This window comes from Toxorhynchites rutilus, chromosome 2 (assembly GCF_029784135.1).
Source record: "Toxorhynchites rutilus septentrionalis strain SRP chromosome 2, ASM2978413v1, whole genome shotgun sequence".
In the NCBI taxonomy this organism is placed as follows: domain Eukaryota; kingdom Metazoa; phylum Arthropoda; class Insecta; order Diptera; family Culicidae; genus Toxorhynchites; species Toxorhynchites rutilus.
In genome coordinates this window covers 47,830,372-47,855,876 of record NC_073745.1, presented here as the reverse complement: position 1 = coordinate 47,855,876, position 25,505 = coordinate 47,830,372, and the positions used below count along the sequence as shown (strand labels likewise).

Sequence of the window (25,505 nt, the reverse complement as noted above, 5' to 3'; positions counted from 1 at the left end):
TGCCTAACGCTAGAGGAGCATTAACACAAAAACAGAAACATTGAATATCATGCTGCCTCTCAGGTTAATCCAAAGTTTTCTGTGTACCATGAACGGCTTGAGAGAGCCAATTCTACAACGTGCGATCAGCAGGGTCTGCAACCGCTAAAGTTGTGCATTGCTAACTTTTCCTTACAACAAAACCATTGAGAGCCAGATTTAGCGTTCAGCAATGATTTCATAGAAACAGAAATGGTATCAACCATGAAGCCCTCATGCCTTGAAAACTCCAATAACCATATTGTTATCTTAGTGACAACACCACATGTTTACCAGTCATCGCTCTCAACGTTTCATCACATCGATCCCTATTAGTCGAATAGCTTCCTGCGGTCACATCGGATTATTGCCATGTCTTACACCTGCTGACTCTGTTCGACGAGACAGCAAGCTACTCAAATTCTGCCAACTCAGGCTCAACAGTGCTTGTGCTCCAATCCGACGAATGGCGTGGGCTATTCCAGGAGACCGGCCGTAAGCCAGCCTGGTTTTATCAAATGCTCAAAGCTGTTCCAATGAATGTAAATAATCGAGAGCACGCGAATCCACAATCGAATTTCGATTTGATTCATGATCCCTGGCGCAGCTGTTTACCGTGGAAACGACTCGTTTGGCGCCCCGATTCTGGCGCGAAGAGGAACGGTGTCAAAAATTGAAGGTGAGCGCGCAAAACTAACATCACAGAATCGAGCCGACTCATGGTTATCAGTCATTTATCGGTGCCAGAATTCGGAGGACGGTAAGCTCTCCATCACATAATCGTCTGGGTGTCGGATCTCATTCCTCGTAATGTGGCTTCCCACTCCTGCCTCCGTTCGCAAAGCCCATCCGTCGTCGGTGAGATGAAAATGGAGACGTATGTGGCGTCAAATTCACATCTCATTCAAATTCATGGCAGCAGCAGCAGCCTCCAATGGCTGGTGTACTTGGTTTTCTACCCAAATATCCGCAAAGTGTGTGTGCGAACATTGGGATGGTTGGATTTGTTGAGCTTCATGAACGTTGTTTGGGGAAGGTTTCACCTGCAAGCCCAGGATGAGGTGACAGAATTGAAATTTAACGATGCGTGGATAAATACACATATCATATGCCATTTGCGGGAAGAATCGCTCCCGTAATTCGCCTGGAGTTGACTTATTCGAGAGTTTTCTCCAAATTTGGAGTGGAGTGATTTTTGTATGTTGAATCTAGCTCTAATTTAAATTCACCGACCGACTAAAACCGCTGCAAGTAATTACGTGGTAGTATAGTGTGATAAAAAATAGAAAAGGTCATGGTTGGCTTCCGAGTTAACCTCGTGATATTCGTTTCATTAATTAGTAGGAAACATCCATTAATTTAATGCAGCTATATAGCCGCCTTTTAACACTGGCCGAACAAGGGCTGTATAATGAGGGTTAATCCGAAACGGCTCTATAGGGTTTTTGTCTTCCTTTGCCATGATTCATATGGCACATCGGAGAAAACTTAAATCTGGGTGATTATGATTTTATGCCATATTCACATTAACAGTTTGAAGTGAAACCATGCAGTCTGAGTCAGCTGTAATAAATTGCTCTTCTTTTTCTCATGAATTCAACAGAAAAATGTTCCTAGAGTTGAATGAATTGAATCATGGAACACACCTCGGATGTCAGAATAATTTCGCTCCGATCAAACATCAAACATTCCTATAACTTAAATAAGGGTACAATATTTCAACATCCAATATCCATTTGATTGTAGCATATCAATCGTTATCCACAGCATATCCGAACTAGATCGGAGTATAACAAAGAACATTGCGGACAAAACATAATTCAGTTCAGCAATATTGATTTGATTGCACTTGAGGATAAAGCACTGGAGTTCAGTTTGGTTGATTCAGAGTTAGAATTATTATTGCTTTTGAGCTAATTGTTTGTAGTGGGTTTCGGTTAGATGTTACACCGACATAGACTTTGGGACAAATCACTGCTGAATGGATGAATCTAGTCGAGTTTGGTTTGAGTAACCATTCAACGATTACAAGATTATTTTGCTTTAACCAAACAGCAGAATGTGTGTGAATGGAAGGAGGCTACGATTCTGACCGTGAATCGATCTCCATCATTGATGATTGTTGTGATTCCATAATAAACACACAATGATGGCTAAAGGCCGTTGATTTTGAAACTTGTGATCGTTAATTTATCACAATAAAATACACTAGGCAAAAAAAAAAGAGGAACAGAGTGCGGAAGTCGGAAATTTTAAATGATTTTTGATATGCTGTAACTTCGTGGAAAATAATGCATATCGATGAGATGTGCATCATTTTGAAGCTACAACTTCCAGGTATCAGAATATTTTACGTACATATTTTTATCTTGGTGTGTGTAGGTGTAGATGGGAAGAAATGAAAAATCGATTTCTCTTTGTTTTTTCATAGAATATTCTGAACCAACAACATTTTTGATAACCAACTCAACAGCAAAACCAATTAACCTTATAAACCAGCTTTTATTTGGTTCCAGGAACGTTCCTGTAGGATCTTCCCACACAGAGATATTTCAGTTTGAATGAAAAAATACCCATTCGTCGTTGACGGTGAATAATTCAATAAACAACCATCGCACCGCAAATTTTGAAAACTGTGATAAATTCTGCACAAGGATAATTTATTACTTTGACGAAAAAAAAAATCAATTTTCGCATCGATTTAAAAAAAATGCCTAAAACAGGATTTTTATAGTGCTTTACAAAATCCACTGTAATTCTGCAAATATCGCAATAGTCTTGTGTTTTCCCTAAACATTTTTGACAAACAAGTTTTGAGTAAATAAGAGAAGCATTTAATCACACCAGAAGTATAAAATCATACGCGACTCTCAGAATGAACGATTCGTAACTTTCGTCTTTATGATTTTGGGGGTGAAGAGTGCGTGCATGTGTGGAAATGCGTATTAATATGTGTGAGTATCATCACTCCTTACAATATTTGTACCTACAAACGCATGAAATCGAAAGTTACGAATCGTTCGTTCTAAGAGTCACGTAAGATTTTGTACTTCTGATACGATTTGCGATTAAATGTTTCTCTAATTTACTCCAAACTTTGAAAATACGGCTAGAAAAAACGGCTGAACGTATAAATATGAAACCTTCACAGATGTTTAGGGAATACTCTAGGCTAAAAGTTTACCCGCAAACATTAGAACTTTCTGCGATATTTGCAGAATTACAGTGTATTTTGTAAAGCACCATAAAAATCCTGTTTTTGGCTATTTTTGAAATCGATGCAAAAACATTTTTTTTTTGTCAAAGTAACAAATTATCCTTGTGCAGAATTTATTGGAGTTTTCAAAACTGAAAACATTTCAAAACTTTCGATTTGCGGTGCGATTGTTGTTTATTGAGTTATTCATCATCAAAGACCAAGAAGTAATTTTTCATTCAAAATGAAATATCTCTGTGTGGGAAGGTCCTACAGGAACGTGCTTGAAACCAAATAAAAGCTGGTTCATAAAGTTAATTGGATAAGCTGGTGAGTTGGTTAGCAAAAAATGTTGTTAGTTCAGAATATTCTTGAAAAAAACAAAGAAAAATCGATTGTTTATTTCTTCCCGATATTGTTGCCTACACCTTCAAAAAGATGCGCATCCCATCGATATGCGTTGATTTTCCACGAAGTTACAGTATATCAAAAATCACTTAAAATTTCCGACTTCGCACTGTGTTTGTCTAATTTTTTATGTCGAGTGTAGGTTAAAAATACTTTTCTTCGAAGCTATGATCCGCATTATTCACTGTATAAATTGAAACTGCCTTCATAATGATTGACCCTGTGTTCAATATCTTTAGATATAATGGTTTACAATATTCAATTATTAGAATTGCTTCTTCTAATGTTTCTACCTGATTGTGCAATGAGTATATGTTGGTAAGACTTATCAATTGATTAATTCTGAGAGAGTGGCTTTCGTCCTTTCATTTTCGATTCATAGAACTTGATTGGTTATGTCTGTTCTCTTGTATTCGTCTGGCGATGGTTTTGTTGATGAATAACTGCTTGGTATTCATGGTTTTCAGGTCGTTCATAACGGGTGTTGAATAAAAAATGAGAATTTTTTCAATACCTTTCAGTAACTCAAATAAAGAGCGTAAAATTTTCTTTCTCCAAGAAAATTGCTCTTTGGGCTCCCTAGAAACAGTAGACGTGTTTAGTTTTGCTAGTTTGAGTTTAGTCAAAGCAAAAATGGCGTCGAAACAGCACGTGCTCCGCGAACGCATTGTACGGTTCTACGAAACGCATTTCCAGCAAGGAAAAAAGTTCACGGTGGCACATTTTAAGGATGAAAATGTACCTGTCAGTACGGTATATCGTATCCTGGGTTCCCTGAACGTAGAGCGGAAGGACGTAAGTGGTCGTCCGGTGACGATAATGACGAAGCAGAGGAAGACATCATTAAAGAAGCTGTTTGACAACAAGGACGCAACCAGCCTGCGTGACGCCGATCGGAAATATGACTGCTCCCACGTATTGATCCATCGGACCCTCAAGATGGAAGGAATCGTCTGCAGGAAGAAGACGAGGTCGCCGGAGTACACGGAGGAGCAGATTGAGACGGTTAAATCACAGTGTCGGTGGATGACCAAAAAATACCGCGGGACGTCTTTCGTTCTGGACGACGAAAGCTATTTTCCGCTGTCCAAAACGCATATTCCAGGAAATGATAATTACTACTCCAGCGACAAGTCATCCACACCGCCTGAAGTGAAATACAAGTTCAAGCACAAGTTTGAAAAAAAGGTTATGTTGTACATCGCCATTTCCGACCGGGGCATTTCGAAGCCTTGGTTTAAGCCGAGCGGTCTGGCAATCAACCAACAAATCTATCGAGAAGAGTGCCTCGATAAAATCCTGCTGCCGTTCCTGAACGAGCATCACGCGGATGGGAAGTACGTCTTCTGGCCGGACAAGGCGTCTTCCCATTACGCCAAGAAGACGCTGGCGTATCTTGAGGAGAAAAAGATACCGTTCGTGCCGAAAGATCGTAACCCAACAAACTTGCCCCAGTGCCGCCCAATAGAGGATTTATTTGGCTCACTCAGTGCCCTAGTGTATAAAAACAATTGGAGGGCCAAGGACAACTGACTACAAGAATCCGGAATTGTATCCGGAAAATGGACGTAAGTGTCGTACAACGTTCTTGTGAGAGCATCGCGACAAAGTTGCGTCGAACAGCAGACCACGGCCCTTCCTCAAACATTCAATGACATTTTTTTGAAGAAAATACATTATGTTATTAATAAAAAAAATACTGAAATCGATGAAAAAAAAAATATTTTTTTTATATGTGATTGAAAAAATTCTCATTTTTTATTTAACACCCGTTAGAATGATTTGAAAGATTTTCTACATTCGAGCTGCCAACTATCCATTTCCAAACGGTTCCGATTATGTCCCATCTTTTTATTCTGTTTACAAATGGTTTGTTTTTCCAAAGATTTTCTTTTTTTTCTACAAAAATTTATAACTCAAAAACTATAAAATCTAGAAAATTCTGGTCCATGGATGAAATTTATTCATTTATTTATTGTCGTCAATCAAAATTGTAGACTGATACATTCTTGATACTACTTGAAACTACTTACTTAAAACTAAAAAACTAAAGAGAACTGGCTGGATAATTTATCCGTTTGATTCAAAAGACGATTTTAACAAGTTACATAATCCATTTTTTTAAATTTATTTATGTATTTCGTCAAACCAGCGTACACTGAATATGCTGCCCAAATATTACAGTGAAATTTAACGATATCTTATTCTATTCAGATAGTCTTTGAGCATTGACCTCGACATGGTTACATCAAGTATTTTACTGTGTTCGTTACAGAGGCTCATCATACGATTAATAGGACTATATTTGGCATAATTCGTTCTTCGGTAATCTATGTAGAAAATGTTAGGGTTTCTCTGGTGCCTAATCGGTGCGTAAAAATTAAGGTTTCCTAATATTTCTTCTGAGTCCACTCGTTGTGATATGATGTCAATAATAAATAGAATCATGGCAGAGTTCCGACGTTCTTTTAAGCTTTTCATATTGATTAGCATGCAACGAGCCTCATATGGAAGGAGATGATATGAAGACCAGCCTAGTTTACGAAGTGCAAATAATAAAAATTGTTTTTGTACAGATTGAATTCCGTTTTCGTGTGAAGTTATGTTGGGGATCATACAATACTACAGTATTCGAGAATTGATCTGACGTATGTAATATACAATATTTTTATTGTGTGCGGATCGTGGAAATGGTAACCAAAGCGTTTGATGAAGCTCAATATATTATTTGCTCTATGGATGATTGTATTATGTAGGAAATTATTTCATTTCAAATTTTCACTAAAAGTAAATTATATTTTTTTTTATTTGAAATTCATTTTTCAAGAAAATTATTTTTTTTAATTCACAAAAAAATATGGGAATAGCTCTTACAATAACCAACGAGTCGGAAAATGGGCACTTTTACAGGGAAAAAGTTTTTCTAACAACAACTTTCCATATTTTATTTTTAAAGATAACAACTAATCATAATTTCATTCAAAGTCTAGATAGCGATATAGTATATTCGACAAAGTTTTAGTTTTTATTAAAATGTGAAATTTTGTTGACGACGTCAACTTTCTATCTTTTATAGTTTCTGAAATATATGGCGTTTTAGGATGGAGACTCCTGAAAAAACAATCGTTTGTTCGTAACATCATTGTGTGTAAATTCCCTCATTTAAAATGTTCCTGACCGCTTTCTAAATTGAATAAAGTTTGCGACTAGTAATTTAAAAAAACATTAAAAAGAGGTTGTTACGAAAACTTTTTCCCTGTAGCAGTGCCCTTCATATAATTTTTGTTCAGCTTTTTTTTAATGTTTTCGAGGAAAAGGATTGCTTTTTTTTAATTGGTTTGATATTTTTTATGGAGAACTTAAATAATGTCTTACAATTCATTCTTTAACCAACATTTTGTAGGTCTCAAAGTTTTTGAGTTAATATTTTTCAAAAAAAAAGTTGAAAAAACTCAAAATTTAAAAAAAAAATCATTAAAAACTGTAAGATCTATATAATGTTAGTTAAGGAATGAAATGTAGGAAATCATTAATGTTTTCATTAGAAATATCGATCAGATTAAAAAAAAACGTAAAAAAAATATTTCGAAAATTACACTTCATTTTAATTTAAAATATGTTTATATGTAACATACATTGTCTTAAATTCCTATCACTGAAGTTTTTGTTGGCCATTAAACAGCGTCCCATTACTCAAAATGGTACTGTTCCGCTAAATTAATTAGATTTTTGGATACAATAAAGCCTTTTTTCAATTGACTACAATAAAATTTATTAAAAAATACATACTCATGGTAAAAAACTAAAAATATGTTTAATTACATTGGTCTCGAATTCCGAACACCATTTCTGTCACTGACTCATGTTCTGAACCCACAAATTCAAATTCCGAACAGCAAAAATGCAATTCAAAAAAACAACATAACTTTTGAACTACTGGACCGATTCCGATGATCGATGTATCCAATTAAAGCCAATTAGCTTGTCTTTTTGGAAAAAACTGAAAAAAAAACAGTCGGATTTCGTTTTCGTTGTTATTTGTATTTGTTTTTTATAGTTTACATGGCAACTCCTATATTTCTTCATTTCGCTGCAATATTATAATATTATTTTCAACAGTTTCTGGTGAGCTTCAGTTAGAATCTTCAAAAACCACGATTTTTACTCCATTGTAATTATAATAACCAATTAACTTTTGCCTTAACTTTGAAATATAACTTTTTTTTTCTTTAAAAAGTCATATATGAAACATTTATTTTTTCAAACTGTATATAATAGAGTACAATCTGTTACTTTAGGGATCCGGTTTCGTTATTGTGGTTTTTATTTAAAACCAGACCGGGAAAATTAATTTTACTCTCGTTGGTTTGCGCCTGCGACCTCTGTTTCACAAGGAAAACACAAACATCTGTTCACAAATGGTGTTAGGTTTTGTTTATATTGTTGTTCCAGAATTGAACTGTCCTAGTTCGTGTACTATTGCTGTATTTGTCTAGAAATAGTGTGTTCAAACATCTACTGTCCAGAATATGAATCATGCTTAGAAACACGATTCAAATTACGAACACTACTTTAATACTAATTTGAATGAAGATATCTGGATAGTTTTTTCACCCATTTATAGTAGATTCTTGCCATTTTCAACATTTAATATAAAAACAGCAAACAAAACAACAATTAAAAACAACGAATTACAAAAACTGAAAAAATTAACGATGTTTGTTTTTCAGGGAATGCTAACGAAATTGCTAACGCAAACATTTTGTCACTGGTTTTGACAGTTACTTTTTTGCAAATGCTTAGTAATAAAAATTATACGCTGTATCGACACCTGTAAATGATGTTAAAATGTAGCCTATACCCCAAATAAAGTCAGGGTTTCCATTATTCAATTATTCATAACATTAAAGTTTAGTAAATTTAGATTTAGAAAAGAAGTTTTCGGAATTTGAGACTGCTCGGGATTCGAGACAAAACGGTCATTAATGTTATTCCATCGATATTTTCGGCAAAATATGGGAAAGTTAGATCTGATAAAATGTTCTTTACTGACGGTTCATTCATAAACGGGTCCATTGGCTTCGGCATCTTCAATGAAAACTCCGGTGCCTCTTTCAAACTCAAAGATCCTTGTTCCGTGTACCGTTCTGAATCATATTTCGGACGCTTAAGACATATGATGCGGAAAACAGATCTCAACTTTATGCACAGGTATTATTTGGTTGATATTTTTAATAAATTAGTTCAATATGCTTTTAAGTATTCTGCTTTGGTACCTATTTGATTGAAAACATAAAAAAATCATCGAATAAAATACTTTTCAAATCAAGTGAATGAAAATCAAACTTCGGACTCCATTTATAAAAAATCAAATTTTAAAGTGTCCGTTTTTAATTTTTTGAACGAAAATTACATTACACATGATTATATTTTATAGTCAACTGCGAAACACTTACCAAGCATTCACAGTAACCTGAGAACGATGATGAGAACTGATGAAACACGAGATAAAATTTAAATATTGATGAAGAGGTAAATTCTATGTGCTCACGCTAGGCAAAGGTCAAACACAAACGATAATGAGTGGATTTTGGATTTTGGATGGATTTTTTCCTACTATATAATAAATCAAATGTAATTCTTAAATGAAGTGATAGTATAATAATTCAAATGTAGTTCTTAAATGAAGTGATAGTGAAACCAAGGGATTACTCTAAAGAAACAATTGTGATATTAATTTCATAGTTAGACCATCAGTGCATCAAGCATTTCAAGATATTAGAACAAAGTGTCCGAAATATGATTTAGAACGGTATGTCGCTGAACTGGGTGCGATATACTACGCACTAGGGATCATTGAAACATTGCCCATCGACCATTATTTAATTTTTTCAGACAGTCTCAGCTCAATAGAGGCAATCCGCTCAATGAAAGTAGATAAACACTCATCTTATTTCCTAAAAAAATGAGACAACTATTGAGTGTTTTGGTCGAAAAATTATTCAAGATTACCTTAGCATGGGTTCCCTCTCATTGCTCGATTCCGGGGAATGAGAAAACGGACTCACTAGCTAAGGTGGGGGCTTCAGAAGGCACACTTTTTGGAAGGCAAATTGTTTATAACGAATCGTGTATCCGGTTCCATGCTGCCCGCTCTCAGCTCTCTAGAGCGCTGAGAGCAAAAGGCAGACAATCGGATATCCCCGTCCGGGATATCTTAGGTAGCCGTGATCCTGATCTTCTGCTTCATCTATACCTGTTCCTCAGAAACGCCGATGTCAACGTTTAATGATGTTTCCTTCGTTGTGTCCCCGTTTCATATCCCTCCTATCCGATCGATAAACTTTTACTTGAGGGGCTTAGAATGAAAGGGGTGTAAGTGATTTGATCGATTCCTCTACATCGACTCTCTCTTTTGGTCATAATTTAGCTGCAAATACATTCCCAGCTGTATTTGACAATGTGGAAGATAGGTCAGAGCCTCATCGATCGGATTCCATCGCAAACTTAAATTGGAACGTTTTTGCAGTTGAGTTATTAAATAAATAAAAAGTTGATGAAGAGAAATCGATCAAATCACTTACACCCCTTGCATTCTGAGCCCCTCACTTAGTCGCGGCAATCCATACAAACACTTTTTTACAGATACACGGGCCGAAGGTTGTGCAGCCCACTGATCATTCAACAAGAGCTGAGGATTGTACCGATCATGACAACTCTACACAAGCTGATGATTGCTAGTGACCATTCAACTTGGATTCCTCGAGTCGAGAAAGACGCACCACGCTAGATATAAGGTCAGACTAGGGGGGCGTTACTGATTAATGGTCAGCTGCATCCCAATATGGAGTATCCCGTGTCGGGCACACGTACAGAGCATTGGAGACTACAACATCCCGATTATGACAATAAATTGTAATACTAACCTCGAGCCAACCACGAGTAATCGGTTACAAATTACTAACATAGCTGTTAAGAAATATTGTGAACATATTGAACTCCCGGCCCTGTCAGGCTAACGCCATATGAGCTTTAACAAAAATATATATATTTTGAAAAAAAGTCATCCATACATTGGAAGAAGGGCACTGATACAGGGAAAACGTTTTCCTAACAACACTTTTCCATGTTTTCATTGAAGAGTTACTACTAAAGTTTTACTCGTAACATTGTAATTATCGCAATTGACAAGTTCTACGATTTTTTTTTCTATTTAGAAACATATCAAGAACATGTCAAACGAGAGAATGTACACATAAAAATGTTATGAGTAAAACAAAGTTTTTTTTTCAGGAGTCTCCATACAAAAAATGCCATATATTTCACAAACTATAAAAGATAGAAAGTTGATGTCTTCGACAAAAGTTCCTTTTTGAATAATATCTTAAACGTTGTGTCGAGTTGGCATGAAATTCGTCAATATTGCATTGACTCTTACATTTATTATGCGAATTTATTTTTCTTATATTCTTAATTATTGAGTGTGTATTTTTGATAAGATTTTGGTATATTTTGGTATATTTTTTTCTTCCTTATCTTTATTTAGTTTCTATATTATTTCATTATTTTTATCTCGACTTCTTGCTATTTCTTCATAGGACACATTATCTCTACTCTCTTCTATGTAAATATTGTATTATTAAATGAATGTATTGTATTATTATATTAGTGGTTTGCTTCTTGAATGAGAGTTGTAATTTGCACGTCAGGATTTAATACTTTTACACATCTAGCTATTTCACGTATTGTAGAATGACATCTTTCTACCTGGCCATTGGTTTCGGAAAGGTTAACAAGTTTTTTAAAGATTTTGACACCTAAATTTACAATGTTTTGTTCTATAACATTTGATATACAGGGTCTTTCGGATTAAACGCTCACGCAAAAAAATCGAATAGCTCCTGATAATTTTTTTTTCGCTCCGTCGATGGTAACACTGCATTTCCCACTTCGGGACGATAATATTCGGATGGATCAGATATCAAGATGTACAATTTACAAGAACGTGTATTTTTAGTGAAATCGTATTACTCGAGCAACCGAAGCCCTCATGAAACTTTGTCCTCTTATGGTAAGAATTTCAACATTTCTCGTCGTCGATTACTTCCGTACGTGAAGGACCGTTGCTATGTTGATAAACCACAAAATTTGGAGGAACTTAAAGAAGAAATAATTCGGATTTCAACAGCATCGAAGTCGTAATGTTAGAGTTGTGCGTGAAGAATTTTGTTCACCGTTTAAAACGAAAATGTCCTGAAATAAGCTTTATTTTCGTTTTTTAAAAATTAAAATCGGTTCACTTTTGTAGAAGTTATTAGAAATTGTTGCGTGAGCGTTTAATCTGAAGGACCCTGTAAAAGAACTCTCATTATCTATTACAATTAGTACGAGAAAATCCTAATCATATAATAATTTTAAAAGAACTTTCTTCACGTCAGAAGTGGCCTTTGACTTGATGGTCTCATTTTAAAATATTTTGAAAATTTGTATAAAAGAATAAAATGGCATTGTAACAAAATATATCGAGGTGAATGAGATGAACATGTTGGCGTTCATATTTTTTCCATTTCACGAATTTTGCAAATTCTTATATCTGGAATAGTTTATGTATTCCTGGGAAAAAAAAAGCATTTCTTCATGAGCTGTAGTGAGTTTTTGCATTGCGATGAGCAAAACTATTCACATCCTTGATCTTTTTCTAAATTGTGCTTTCGAGTTATTGTTTGTTTTGTAAATTTTCCTGAATGGTTCCCATAGTTCATTCATTTGTCATGATTCCGTTCAACATTCCTGGGTTAAGAAATTATTGTAGATTGTGTTTTCGAAAGATAATTTTAAAATTTGGTTCAATGAAAATGGGTATGTTGTACTTTTTAAAAACAACATTGAATTCATAGGATGAATTGGGTCCAATCTGAAAAATCAATTGGTTCCTAAAAATGTTAATGGGAGCCTCAGTTGAGGTTATATAGGAACTGTTATCTTCTTCTGCCGAGTGCTGAGTAGGGGTCAGTGAATTAATTTGGATGCGTGAGAGTGCGTCAGCCACTTCGCTGGATTTCCGAGGTTTCTAGAACATTTCATAATCGTGTTCCTCAAGGAAGGACTTCCATCGTTTTAGCTTTGCGTCATTGTTTTTTGGATGATAATGTGAATAAGAGTGGGAGATCTGAGTCAAGTTTAGTTTTGCTTCGTAGATGAAATTCCTTAGCTCGTGGGGGCCCATACAACTCCAAGCATCTCTTTTTCATTCATCGCGTAGTTTTCTTCAGTCCTTGAAAGAGTTCGAGAAATGAATGTTAGCGGTCGCTCACCATCCTGAAATTGTGTTATCACAGCTCCTATCGTCTTGTCCGATGTGTCTGTGGTGAGAATAACCTTTTTTTTTTAAATCTGGAAATGCTAAAATGTCATTAGAAGATTTTTTTGAAAGTATTGAATGAATTACGTATATCATCGTCTAGAATGATGATTGTGATTTTCCAGAATTTGACGATGGCCATCCTCCCCTTTTGAATGTTTTGTATAGGTTTTGCGATTTCAGCATAATGTCTCACAAAGCGCCTGTAATATCCAGAGAGTCCCAAAAATGCGCGTAAATTTCCCAAAGTTTTTGGTTCAGGATAGTTACGAATAAATTCAACTTTCTTGCCATTCGCTTTAAGACTTTCATCTGAAACAATGAAACCTAGAAATTTGACCTCGGTCCTTAAAAATTCAGACTTGTCTGGTTGAGTTTTTTAATGAGCTTGTCTTAACGTCTCCAACATTGTTCGTTCTTATTTTTTTTAATGTTCATTTAGTGTTTTTCCAAGTATTATTATATCATATACGTAGACATGACATATTCTTCCTTGAGCCAAAGGGTAAACGAATGAATTTATATTATCCATTATTGAATGAAAAAGCTCTCTATTTTCTCTACATGTTTTTCAGACATTGGGATTCGATGAAATTCTGATGTAAAATCCAAAGTGGTAACAAATTTGTTTTCTACTAGGTTAGACAGGACTGATGAAGTATCCGGAAGTGGACACCTGTCACTAAATGTTTCAAATTGAATTGCTATTGCCTGTCTAGATGATCGTCTCGAATGTTTAATTGTTGTCTTCCTGCAAGGAATAATTAATTTGTTTTCTAAAATTATTTTCAAATAAGAAGTATCTACTGCTGCTCTTAACTTTTTCAGTGTGTCGTGTCCTATGATTTCTTCAAAGTATTTTAATTCGTTCAAATGGAAACATTTGATCAAAGCGTCAGAATATGGTTTGAATAATTTTTCACTTTCCAATTTTAATATCTCAACTGAAGATACATAAAATGTTTTTTTTTCTGGCTGATATTTACATATAAAGGGTGATTAAAATTTTATTTCACCCTGTGTCAATTATTATTTTTAGTCTTTCGTCTTACCAGAGACATAAAGAGAATATGATAGGGCAGACTTTCATGGTTTCATTGGTGGAATTATTGGTGGTTGGATGTTTTGTTCCGCTGTATTCTACTGAAATGAAGGCCTAAAGTTATTGTTGTTGTTGTTCCTGTTGTTAAAGAATGGCTGAGGTTTGAAATTGAAATGTTAATATTGGGGGATTTATGGGAATCAAATTTCTAAGTGCCTCCGTGTGTTCAAAATACTTTGGTTTAATGAGCATTTTTTTTACGCGCTACATTTTGAAATGCGATATAATAACTGTATGCGCTACAAGTTACAACATTGAATTTGCTTTTTCTTGCGCAACCTTCTATATTTTTCATTTCCAATGCTATATTTCGCATATTGCTCTGCAGTTTGAAAACTGGGTTTGAAATTTGTTATGTTCTACATTCGATGCAACCGTCCTAATTTTCAACCTTCATAGAGAAACACTGCGTATTATTGCTGATTCCAGAGAATGCCTCATTTTCCAGTAAAGTGTTCAAGTTCAGATGAAAAACAATTACAAATCTCAACCTTTCGAGACGCTCTCGAGCAGGGCATGGGGGTAAAGGGTAACCATTTCCCAACAAACGGATCATGATGGGTGAAAGACGTTCACTTACTGTGCCAACTGTACACGCAAAAATATTACCACGCACGTCGGTGAGTTTCAGCACAGTAATATTTTTTGAATCCTCACATGAATCACTTCCGGAGCGATCAACTTTTTCCCGTGTCCTACAACCCCGTCCGAGCGTCTGCCGAGCGGATAACCATTAATCATTTTTATGCCACCTCATGGCATTCTGCGGGCTGGAATGTTTTCTCGATGATTCTCGGCGCAAGACGGGACGGGACCGGGCCGGCTTGGCCGTTTGGAAGAAACGCTTTCGGTTCGTGTCTTTAGCCGGGTCCGGGGATTGCTAATAGAAGGATAAACATTGGCCGATGGGTTATTGCTTCTATTGTGTGTTGGTTTTGATATCCGATGGATCGAAATTGTTTATTTATCCTTATTGGGGGGGATATTGGTTTCCATACATAGAGGGCTCTCGCGAGGAGAAATGGGAAGCGGCCTCGCCCCGGATGGGTCAACAGTCTTCTTCGGGACACAAGTCGGCTGGGGTCGGGACTTGTTTTCGAGCAAATAGTTGATTAGTCAGATTACATTCGATTATAGCAGCAAAATGGAGCCCCTCCTGGCCTGCGGGAAGGATACCATAGAAGACGTTAGCATCGCTCCCGATTGTAGATCCGGTTATTTTGTATAGCTTTGCGGGTACGGTCTGTTGTCCGTGTCGGGACGCACAGGAAAGTGGAAATCATGGAAAGGATGAATACGGACCAAGGTTCCCATTGTACGGAATTATTCTGATTTAATGAAACATCCGATCCTACAAGCATGCGGATCCTGTGAAATGGGTTAATTTGGGGCGCAGAGAGAAATCGACTTTTTGTTTTGCAAGCAGGGAGTGATTGGTGGCTGGGAGGAATGTAGCTAAATTTGAATATCATTATTCTTCACAGACTGGTTTCTTTTCGCAGGTCTTTTTGATATTGAAATGGAGGTTTCGGAAGAGGGAGAAATCAATACCGCCTCAATTTAATTTGTTATATGATTAAGTAGAGTAGTGTTCTACGCAGTCAACGCATCTTTTAAATTTATAATTTTTATACAATATTCTTCACGTGTACCGAAGCAATACGCATTCAGCACACATGTCAGTCTTTCCTCTACCAATGTCAATAATCGTTTGGTTAGAAAACGTCATTCGAATGCATGGATTTTTTGTTGCAGCATTATATCGATTTATATCGCAGCGTTCGGTTTTTGACCACCGGTCGATTTAGGATAATTCTATAAATATTTCAATTCAAAATCTGGATATTCCATAATCCATTCGGAGTCATTAATGTCGTTTTGAAATGTAGAAAAAAATGTAATTTCGAAATCTAGATCCATATCACTATTCTACATTCAAATTATCGACATGAGTTACGGAATGCGATTCGGGCTCAGCAGTATTTTTAGTTTCTTATTTGGTGGACCAGGCTTAAAAATTGACAATTATCAATTAACACAAGTTCTTGTTTGAAACTCTCAAGATACTGTATAAGTTGTATTACGTGAACCAATACCTCTCTCGGAAATGGCAATGTTTAACATCACTTTCGGTTAGAACTTATGTTCAAACTTATATTTTATATTCGGATATGCACTGGATAGTATCCATCGTTTCCGGGAATGTGCGTCCTTCAATACGGGAAGTAACATTCGTCACCCAAAACAAAACATTTGCCGCAATATTCTTTTTATCAACCAGCGGCATTAGAATTTCAGCGTCGAAATCTGTTTCTCAATGTATTTCGGGGGTCTTGTTTTTTCGGAACTTCATTCTGACTATTTTCAATGTTTTGCAGATGTACGGTTAAGAACAGTTAAACTTTTGGGGACATCCCGTTGGCTCAGAGAGTCCATGTTGTTGATGGTACAAAAAAGAGGACGAATACCTTTTGCGTCCCTAATTTGGCTGGTATTCCACTACATTGCTTGCTTGTAGTTGATGGGGATCATATGATATGGTGAACAGTCGAACATTTTCGCTTTTAAAATGTTGTACCGTATATTTCTCGCCGATATTCCTGTGCAGTTCGTAGAACTGTACAACGCGCTCGAGAAATACTTCTTATTTCGACGGCATTCTGAGCAAACATAGACAAAACAACAAAACAAAAAAAAATTCTAGCAGAAAAAGGAGAGTGAGCTCACACATACATACTCTCATTTCTTTCTGAGCTCGTTTGTTGTTGAACATAGGGACCATGAAAAAATTTCAAAATTTCGGTTAATTTTTCATCGGGGTGCCCATTTTCATTTGAGGATGGTCCGAAAAAAATCCGTTTGGATTGGAGGAAATATGAGTTCTCCAGAGCAATTGGGTTTTTTTTTTGACTCAAACGTAACTTTTGAAAAGAGCATATCGATTTTAGTAAGAGAAATCGTTGATAATTTATATCTCAAAAACTATGAGTCTTTTAAAGAGTTATAGAGTATTGATGTCAAAACGTGGAAAAATATACACTGAGAAAAAAATTAGTACTCTTTTTATTATCTTTAAAAAAAACTTCAATTCGCAATACAGGTCGGACTCGATTATCCGGATACTCGATTATTCGGGATACGATTGTACGGAATTTTAGACTCGATTATCCGGAGTATTTTATTTTTGATTTTCGGTAATTTTGAATAATTTGTATAACAATTCCGTATTGAATACTCAGTATGGGTATCAAATGAAAGGGCTTAACTAGTAGAACACAGTTATTTATGAAAAATTCAAATCCAAAATGGCCGTCACCACAAGATGGCGCCATATATATTTTTGTTCACAAACCCATCAATATGGCTATCAAATGAATAGGGCTTGACTAGTAGAACAGTTAGTTATTTATGAAAAATGTAAATCCAAGACGGCGGCCACTACAAAATAGCGGGTTACATATTTTCTCAGAACCCCATCAATATGAATAATGAAAGAGACTGACAAGTAGAACACAGTTATTTATGAAAAATTCAAATCCAAAATAGCCACCACCACAAAATGGCGCCATATTTTTTCAATGCCCCATCAATATGGGTATCAAATGAAAGTGCTCCACTGGTCCCTTTCTTTTGATATCCATATCAGATTCAATTATCATAACAGATATCGGATTATGGTGTTAATTTCGATTTACATTTTCCATACATAATTGTGTTCTTCTGGTCAAGCCCTATTATTCGACATCCATATTGATGGGATTTTTAGAAAATATGTACAAATCCGCCATTTTGTACCGGCCGCCATTTTGGATTTTCAAGATCATGGAATACGCAGTTTCATAATGATACCAGAGATAAAGATGTGTTCCTAATTTCAGATTAAACGGTCAACAAATTTATTTGAAAGTGGTACAGCGCTACAGACAAAGTTACAAAGTTACAAAGTCACAAACATATAAACGGGTCCAAGCTAGATAAGACGTTCAATAAATAAGTGCAAATCATAAATATATTACGTTTACCGAGAGAATTTTTTTTTATGGTTCGATTATCCGGAGTGAAAAAAATCAATACTCCTGATAATCGAGTCCGACCTGTATCTAAAATATATATTTTTATTTTTTTTAAATTTTTTCATATAAAACAGAAGTCATGTAGAAAATTTAAAAAATAAGTTCAAGATGATAAAACTATTTTTGACAAACCTTGTGGGACATCGAATTTTTGTATGTGAACAATCATTTTCAGCCACAAATTATGAATCCTGATGTGATTTGAAACAAAAAAGCTCATTATCAATCTCCTTCTGCAGCATGCAGCCATTCTCGAGATATTTAAAAAAATAATTCTAATTTAATGTCTTCTTATAGTAAATAAGCTCCTTTAATATGTTTGTCGTGTTATACCGTCATGTTCATGAGATTTTATGAATTTGCTTATAACTTCCAACAACTTTTTCAAATACATCATTATGGTAAAAATGTTAGTTTAGGAGTTACGTTGAAAAACATTTTGTTAAAACCCACATGTCTTCAAATGTGTTTCAACGTAACTCCTAAACATATATTTTTACCATAATGATGTATTTGGAAAAGTTGTTGAAAATTATAAGCAAATTTATATGATTTTATGAACATGACGGTATAACACGACAAACATATTAAAAGGGCTTCATAGAGAGTTTCATAATTTGTGGCTAAAATGATTGTTACCATACAAAAATTCAAAGTTTCGGAAATTCATCAAAATTCGATGTTCCACAAAGTTCCTCAAAAATAGTTTTACCATCTTGGACTTTTTTTTCAATTTTATACATGGCTTCTTTTTTATACAAAAAAAGTACATATATAAATTTAAAAAAATTAAATTGAGAAGGATTATAAATTAGAAATGTTTTTTTTTTTGTTTCGAATATCTCGAGAATGGCGTCATTTAGAAGGATATTGATAAAGAGCTTTTTTATTTTGAATCATATCAAAATTCATAATTTGTGGCTAAAAATGATTGTTAACATACAAAAATTTAAGGTTTCGAAAATTCATAAAAAATCGATGTTCCACAAAATTCGTCAAAAATATTTTCACTGTTTTATATGAAAAATCTAAAAACAATTGAAAAATATATTGATATTGTAATTGAATTTTTTTTTTTGTAAATAAAAAAGAGTACTCATTTTTTTTCTCGATGTATATTTTTTCAGATTTTAACATTAATACCGTTCTGAATCACAATTCGCACAACATCATATTTCGGATACTTTGTTCTAATATCTAGGAATGCTTAATGTACTGATGATATAACTATCAAATTAATGTCACAATTGCTTCTTTAGATTAATTCCCATTTGAATTATAACATAATCGGCAGAAATCTTACAACACTACTCATTATCGTTTGTGTTTGACGTTTCCTTAGCGTGAGTACGTAGAATTTGCCCGTTCATAAATATTTAATTTTCTCCCGTGTTTCATCAGTTCTCATCATCGTTAACAGTTTACTGTGATGGCTTGGTAAGTGTCCGAAGTTTGATTCTTATTCGCTTCATTTGAAAAGCATTTTATTCGATGATTTTTTCATGTTTTCAATCAAATAGGTACCAAAGTAGAAAGCTTAAAAGCATATTGAACTAATTTATTAAAAATGTCAATCAAATAATACCTGTGCATAAAGTTTAGATCTGTTTTCTGCATCATATGCCCTAAGCATCCGAAATAACGGTACTCTATAACTGATTCTAAGACACAAAATGAAATATAAATTATAAAAGATTTTTCTTACTAAAATCGATATGCCCTTTTCAAAAATTGCACTTGAGTCAAGAAAATCTCATTTGGTGTGGAAAACTCATAATTCCTCCAACCCAAACGGAATACAAACTTTCATTCGAATCTAATGTACATGTTTTTAAAATCTACATTTTTAGGACGATTTCATCTGGAATTGCTCCATGCGACTAGACTACCATGCGGCCATAATGATTTATAGCGATTGTAACATGGTCACATTATCAATACTCATTATAATTTTTAATCATAGACTATCATGTTATACGTGGAGACTTGAATTCCGATTGCTTTTGTATCTCATGATAGGTTGTATTTATATAATACATCTTTCCTGGACTATAAGAACCTCCATATCGATATCCATTTTGATTGGATTCAAAGCTTAATTGCAGAAGAGTGGGAAAATGACTAAAAATGCTACTTCAATGATACCGGAAAGAGCAACCGATGAGATTGACCATCAGCTTGTGCCAAAGTCGCTTATACTTACCAAGTTCAAAGTTCGAATTTTCATTCGAGTGGGATAAAAATCGCAAAACCCACACTGTTTCTTGAAGCAAAGATAAATATAGAACTTTTTTTTATGATAACATTTCATTCTAAACCAAACAGATTCTGAGTTATATCCGATTGAGAGCGTACCGTTTCTAAATTGGCAAGGTTTTAGTTATAATATCTAGAAACCTAACCTAAACCTAAATTCGTAAAAATTATAATCATTTTGAATTCATTCTTTTAACTCACCTTCATATTTACCATTGCAACCTGTCGTATGCCAATTAGCACAAATACATGTTTGTCTTATGAGTTCAATTAAAACAGTAGAGAAAACATATGAACTCCACTATGTTGCAGAAATATTTTTCACTTATCGCATTTAGGATTTATCCTAAATTTTGAAATTATCACAAACAATTTCAATGAAAGTTTATTGCAAATTAAAAATAATAAACCAATAATTTATGCCATAATTTGTTTACTCCAGTTTGAAGGCACCTCTCTACGGACTCTCAATTATTCCTGCTTACGGTTAGTTGTTTTTCCGGTAATAAAATCCGATGAAACCACGCGCTCCGAATTTATCGATGTAACCTCCTATCCATACGAGCATTCCCCCTAATTTATGACGCGATTTATGGCGCCAGAACAAAAGAAAGGTTTTCTTCCGCTGATTTACACACTCGGACAAAGGACACATTCCCAAGAAGTGATGCCCCATTATGGCAAGAGATTCCTCTGCTACTATTATCGGCCGATATAAATCAGGTCCCGGCAAAAGGTCCGAACAAAGCGTTCCGGCAGGATTACCGGACGGTCAGGAAAATGAATATTCTCTTCCCCTTTTCCCCTTGCCCGCTCGTTCACGGTCGTCGTTCCACACATGTGATTATCATTGGAAGCCATTCTTCATTCCTGGGTTTTGCTTTTTTCAATAATTCTCTTTGATATAGTGGCAGCGAGTGCCCGTATCGGAACACTTTCTCGTCCATCGACATGAGAGTTTTCGAAAAATATTTGCTTGTGTTTGATTTCCATCCGCAATTGAAATAAAAAAAGGAAACTCGTACACACACACACACACACACTCGTGTAGTCATCTCCCAATCCCTGTCCATTCAGTGGTCAGCAGGATAAAAATTTGAAGCGCGATTGTCGGGGTTGGTACTAAGCTTGGCGAAATGTTTTGAAAATTTTCCAATGCATTCTCCCAGGAAAGGGAAGACCTTGTGCTAGCTTTCGGTCGAATGTTCCACCCGAAACAACGGGAGATCAGCTCATGTTAAATTCATCAATTGGAATTTCGAATCGACCATCATCATGGGAGGGCTTCTAAAATTCATGAGTAATCATACACGGATGCGTCCGCTCGGATAGCTAGGCATCGAAGTTCGGAGCACACGTTACCGACGCTTGTGTATCCCGTCAGTGTATACTACAAATAATGGGTTTTTGTTGCCGCCATTTGTAGAATTTTGTGAGGTTTAAAGACTTTAATCACACCAATGGATACTAATTGCATCACTTTTGTGTTTTTCAGGTTTTCTAAAAACTCGTGCCTCATCATCACCGGGTCCTGGTGGCAATCTAGGTTTAATGGATATCATCATCGCTCTTCAATGGGTGCGTGACAATATCGCCTCTTTCGGCGGTGATCCCAAACGAATCACTTTGGTCGGCCACGACACCGGGGCGGCCCTAGCGAACATGGTGCTGATCTCAAAGGCTGGAAAAGGTAATTAATCTACGACAAACCTATTTCGAAACATAAGGAAACATTTTTTGTTCTCCCTCCCCAGGGTTAATCAACAGAGCAATTCTGCTAAGTGGATCCGCGCTCAGCCCATGGGCGCTGATACCGGATCCGGACTCCACCCGCCTCGAAGTTTCCCAACAGATGGCTTGCCACTTGGTAGAACCGCCAGCAGGCAAATCAGGCCGCAAGCCTTCCACCGATGACATCACTGAGTGTCTCCGCGATAAACCTCTTGAGGCCCTAATGGGTGTAAGACTGACCGCTGTGCGATTCATGCCCTCCTGGGGACCATTCCTACCGTTGGAGGATTCGCTCGATCCGGAATTCGCGATGGAACACTCGGGAGAAGGGTTCATAACGAGCGAACTAATGCTAGGTATGACGACCACCGAAAGTTATAACGATTTCAGTGCTTCTGACATTCAGGTGAGTTTATGCGGTCAACATAAAAAGCGCATTATTCCGCGCTATTCTCCAATCGATTTCGAATTCCCTTTGCAACCCACTCCCGTCCAGCCTCATCTCAACCATATTAAACAACAATGATTATTTCCGTTCTGTTTTGTTTCATGCGGTCCTGGGGGAACACGAAACGGATGTAACAAAAACACAACACTTCGTGATGCGTGAATACACACAACAACAACAAAAAACACCTCCATAAAAGTATGGCCTGGAGGAAGAACAGCGCAATCGCCTCCTGCGAACGTACGTCCGGAATGCTTTCAATTTCCACCTGAACGAAATCTTCTCCGCTGTGCGGAACGAATACACGGATTGGGACAAGCCAATCCAGCATCCAATCAATATCAGGTATGAGCGGGAAAGGGCAATTTTTTTTATTTATTTGACCTGGGTCTGGATATGAAATGATGCAGGGGAAACACATCGCATAATTGTCAGGGGGTTCTATTTTTCCGTATTGCCCTTCATACGTTTGTGAAATTCTTTCAGAGCTGCCAAAATCTTTGAAATTTGTTGGTTTTCACTTCGAGATTTCATCACGATTTCTATCACGGTCAAGGTTAATGATCAATTTAAACGTATAAGGCAAAAATTAATAGATTCCATACTCAAGACGTTTTCCGAGGGAGTTAATGTTTAAAAATCATAATCATGCGAGTGTTACAAATTAATTATTCAAATTTATCAATTTATCATTTTAAATTTTTTTTTCAATTTTTCAAATTTTTATGCATTATTGTTGTCATATTTTCGTATTTTAATATTTTCATGTTTTCATATTTTTCATACTTATTCTATTTTTTAAATTTTCCTTTCCTTTCTTTTCCTTTCTCATATTTTTCCTATGTTTCTGTATTGGCATATTTTCCTATTCCTCTTATTAATTTTTCCAAGTGTTTTTTCTTCAAATTTTCAATCCTCCTTTCATCATAATTTTCTCATTTTTTCCTTTTTTATTATGTTCCTATTTTTTCAATTAGTCTTAAAATTTCTTCTGGTTTCTATAATTTTAGCCATTTTTCTTATTTTTGTATATGTCTTGTTTTCCCTACATCTTCCTATTTTTCCATTTTGCTGTTTTTTTTTCTATTTCAATTTTTCTAATGTTTTTTTTTTCATATTTCTAATACTTTTAGTATTTTTCATATTCACTATGTTTTTCCTATACTCTTATTGCTACTTTTAGTTTTTTTTCTCATTTTTTTAAGTTCTTTACAATTTTTTATATTTTTCGAAATTTTGCTATTTTTATGATAATATTGATAAATTCATAAATTTACTACTACTATCTTAGTTGCTAAATTTGCAATTTTTTGTATTTTTTTAACTTTTTAATTCTTTACAATTTTTTTATTTTTCCAAATTTTGATTTTTTAGAATCATATTGATAAATTCATCAATTTATCAATTTATCAATTTATCAATTTATCAATTTATCAATTTATCAATTTATCAATTTATCAATTTATCAATTTATCAATTTATCAATTTATCAATTTATCAATTTATCAATTTATCAATTTATCAATTTATCAATTTATCAATTTATCAATTTATCAATTTATCAATTTATCAATTTATCAATTTATCAATTTATCAATTTATCAATTTATCAATTTATCAATTTATCAATTTATCAATTTATCAATTTATCAATTTATCAATTTATCAATTTATCAATTTATCAATTTATCAATTTATCAATTTATCAATTTATCAATTTATCAATTTATCAATTTATCCATTTATCCATTTATCAATTTATCAATTTATCAATTTATCAATTTATCAATTTATCAATTTATCAATTTATCAATTTATCAATTTATCAATTTATCAATTTATCAATTTATCAATTTATCAATTTATCAATTTATCAATTTATCAATTTATCAATTTATCAATTTATCAATTTATCAATTTATCAATTTATCAATTTATCAATTTATCAATTTATCAATTTATCAATATATCAATTTATCAATTTATCAATTTATCAATTTATCAATTTATCAATTTATCAATTTATCAATTTATCAATTTATCAATTTATCAATTTATCAATTTATCAATTTATCAATTTATCAATTTATCAATTTATCAATTTATCAATTTATCAATTTATCAATTTATCAATTTATCAATTTATCAATTTATCAATTTATCAATTTATCAATTTATCAATTTATCAATTTATCAATTTATCAATTTATCAATTTATCAATTTATCAATTTATCAATTTATCAATTTATCAATTTATCAATTTATCAATTTATCAATTTATCAATTTATCAATTTATCAATTTATCAATTTATCAATTTATCAATTTATCAATTTATCAATTTATCAATTTATCAATTTATCAATTTATCAATTTATCAATTTATCAATTTATCAATTTATCAATTTATCAATTTATCAATTTATCAATTTATCAATTTATCAATTTATCAATTTATCAATTTATCAATTTATCAATTTATCAATTTATCAATTTATCAATTTATCAATTTATCAATTTATCAATTTATCAATTTATCAATTTATCAATTTATCAATTTATCAATTTATCAATTTATCAATTTATCAATTTATTAATTTATCAATTTATCAATTTATCAATTTATCAATTTATCAATTTATCAATTTATCAATTATTATGTTGATTACCATTTGCTGCGATAACGCCTATTGCTTAAACAGTATGCGGTCGACGTACATGTCAAAAAATCGAAACTGTGTACCTGAAGTTCATCAAATCAAGCAAACTCGCGGTTCGAGAAGTACGAACACTTGAGAGATGCAAACTTCAGAGGGAAATGTAAAATAAAATAATCGTTTGATAATTCTTCCGTTCACATATTTTGTTTTAGGCATCATTCCAAACGTAAAAAAACTGTTATTAAATTTACT

At 34.2% G+C, this 25,505-nt stretch overlaps 1 protein-coding gene across 1 annotated transcript in view; it reads left to right on the top strand.

The window, feature by feature from the left end:
* The window catches only part of LOC129764427 (neuroligin-1-like), a 615,422-nt gene that overhangs the window by 460,799 nt on the left and 129,118 nt on the right, over positions 1–25,505 (top strand). Inside the window, exons 9-11 of the mRNA XM_055763494.1 lie at positions 21,910–22,104; positions 22,169–22,551; positions 22,793–22,938. Of these exons, the coding sequence (XP_055619469.1) occupies positions 21,910–22,104; positions 22,169–22,551; positions 22,793–22,938 (724 nt within the window). The remainder of the gene's footprint in view (positions 1–21,909; positions 22,105–22,168; positions 22,552–22,792; positions 22,939–25,505) is intronic.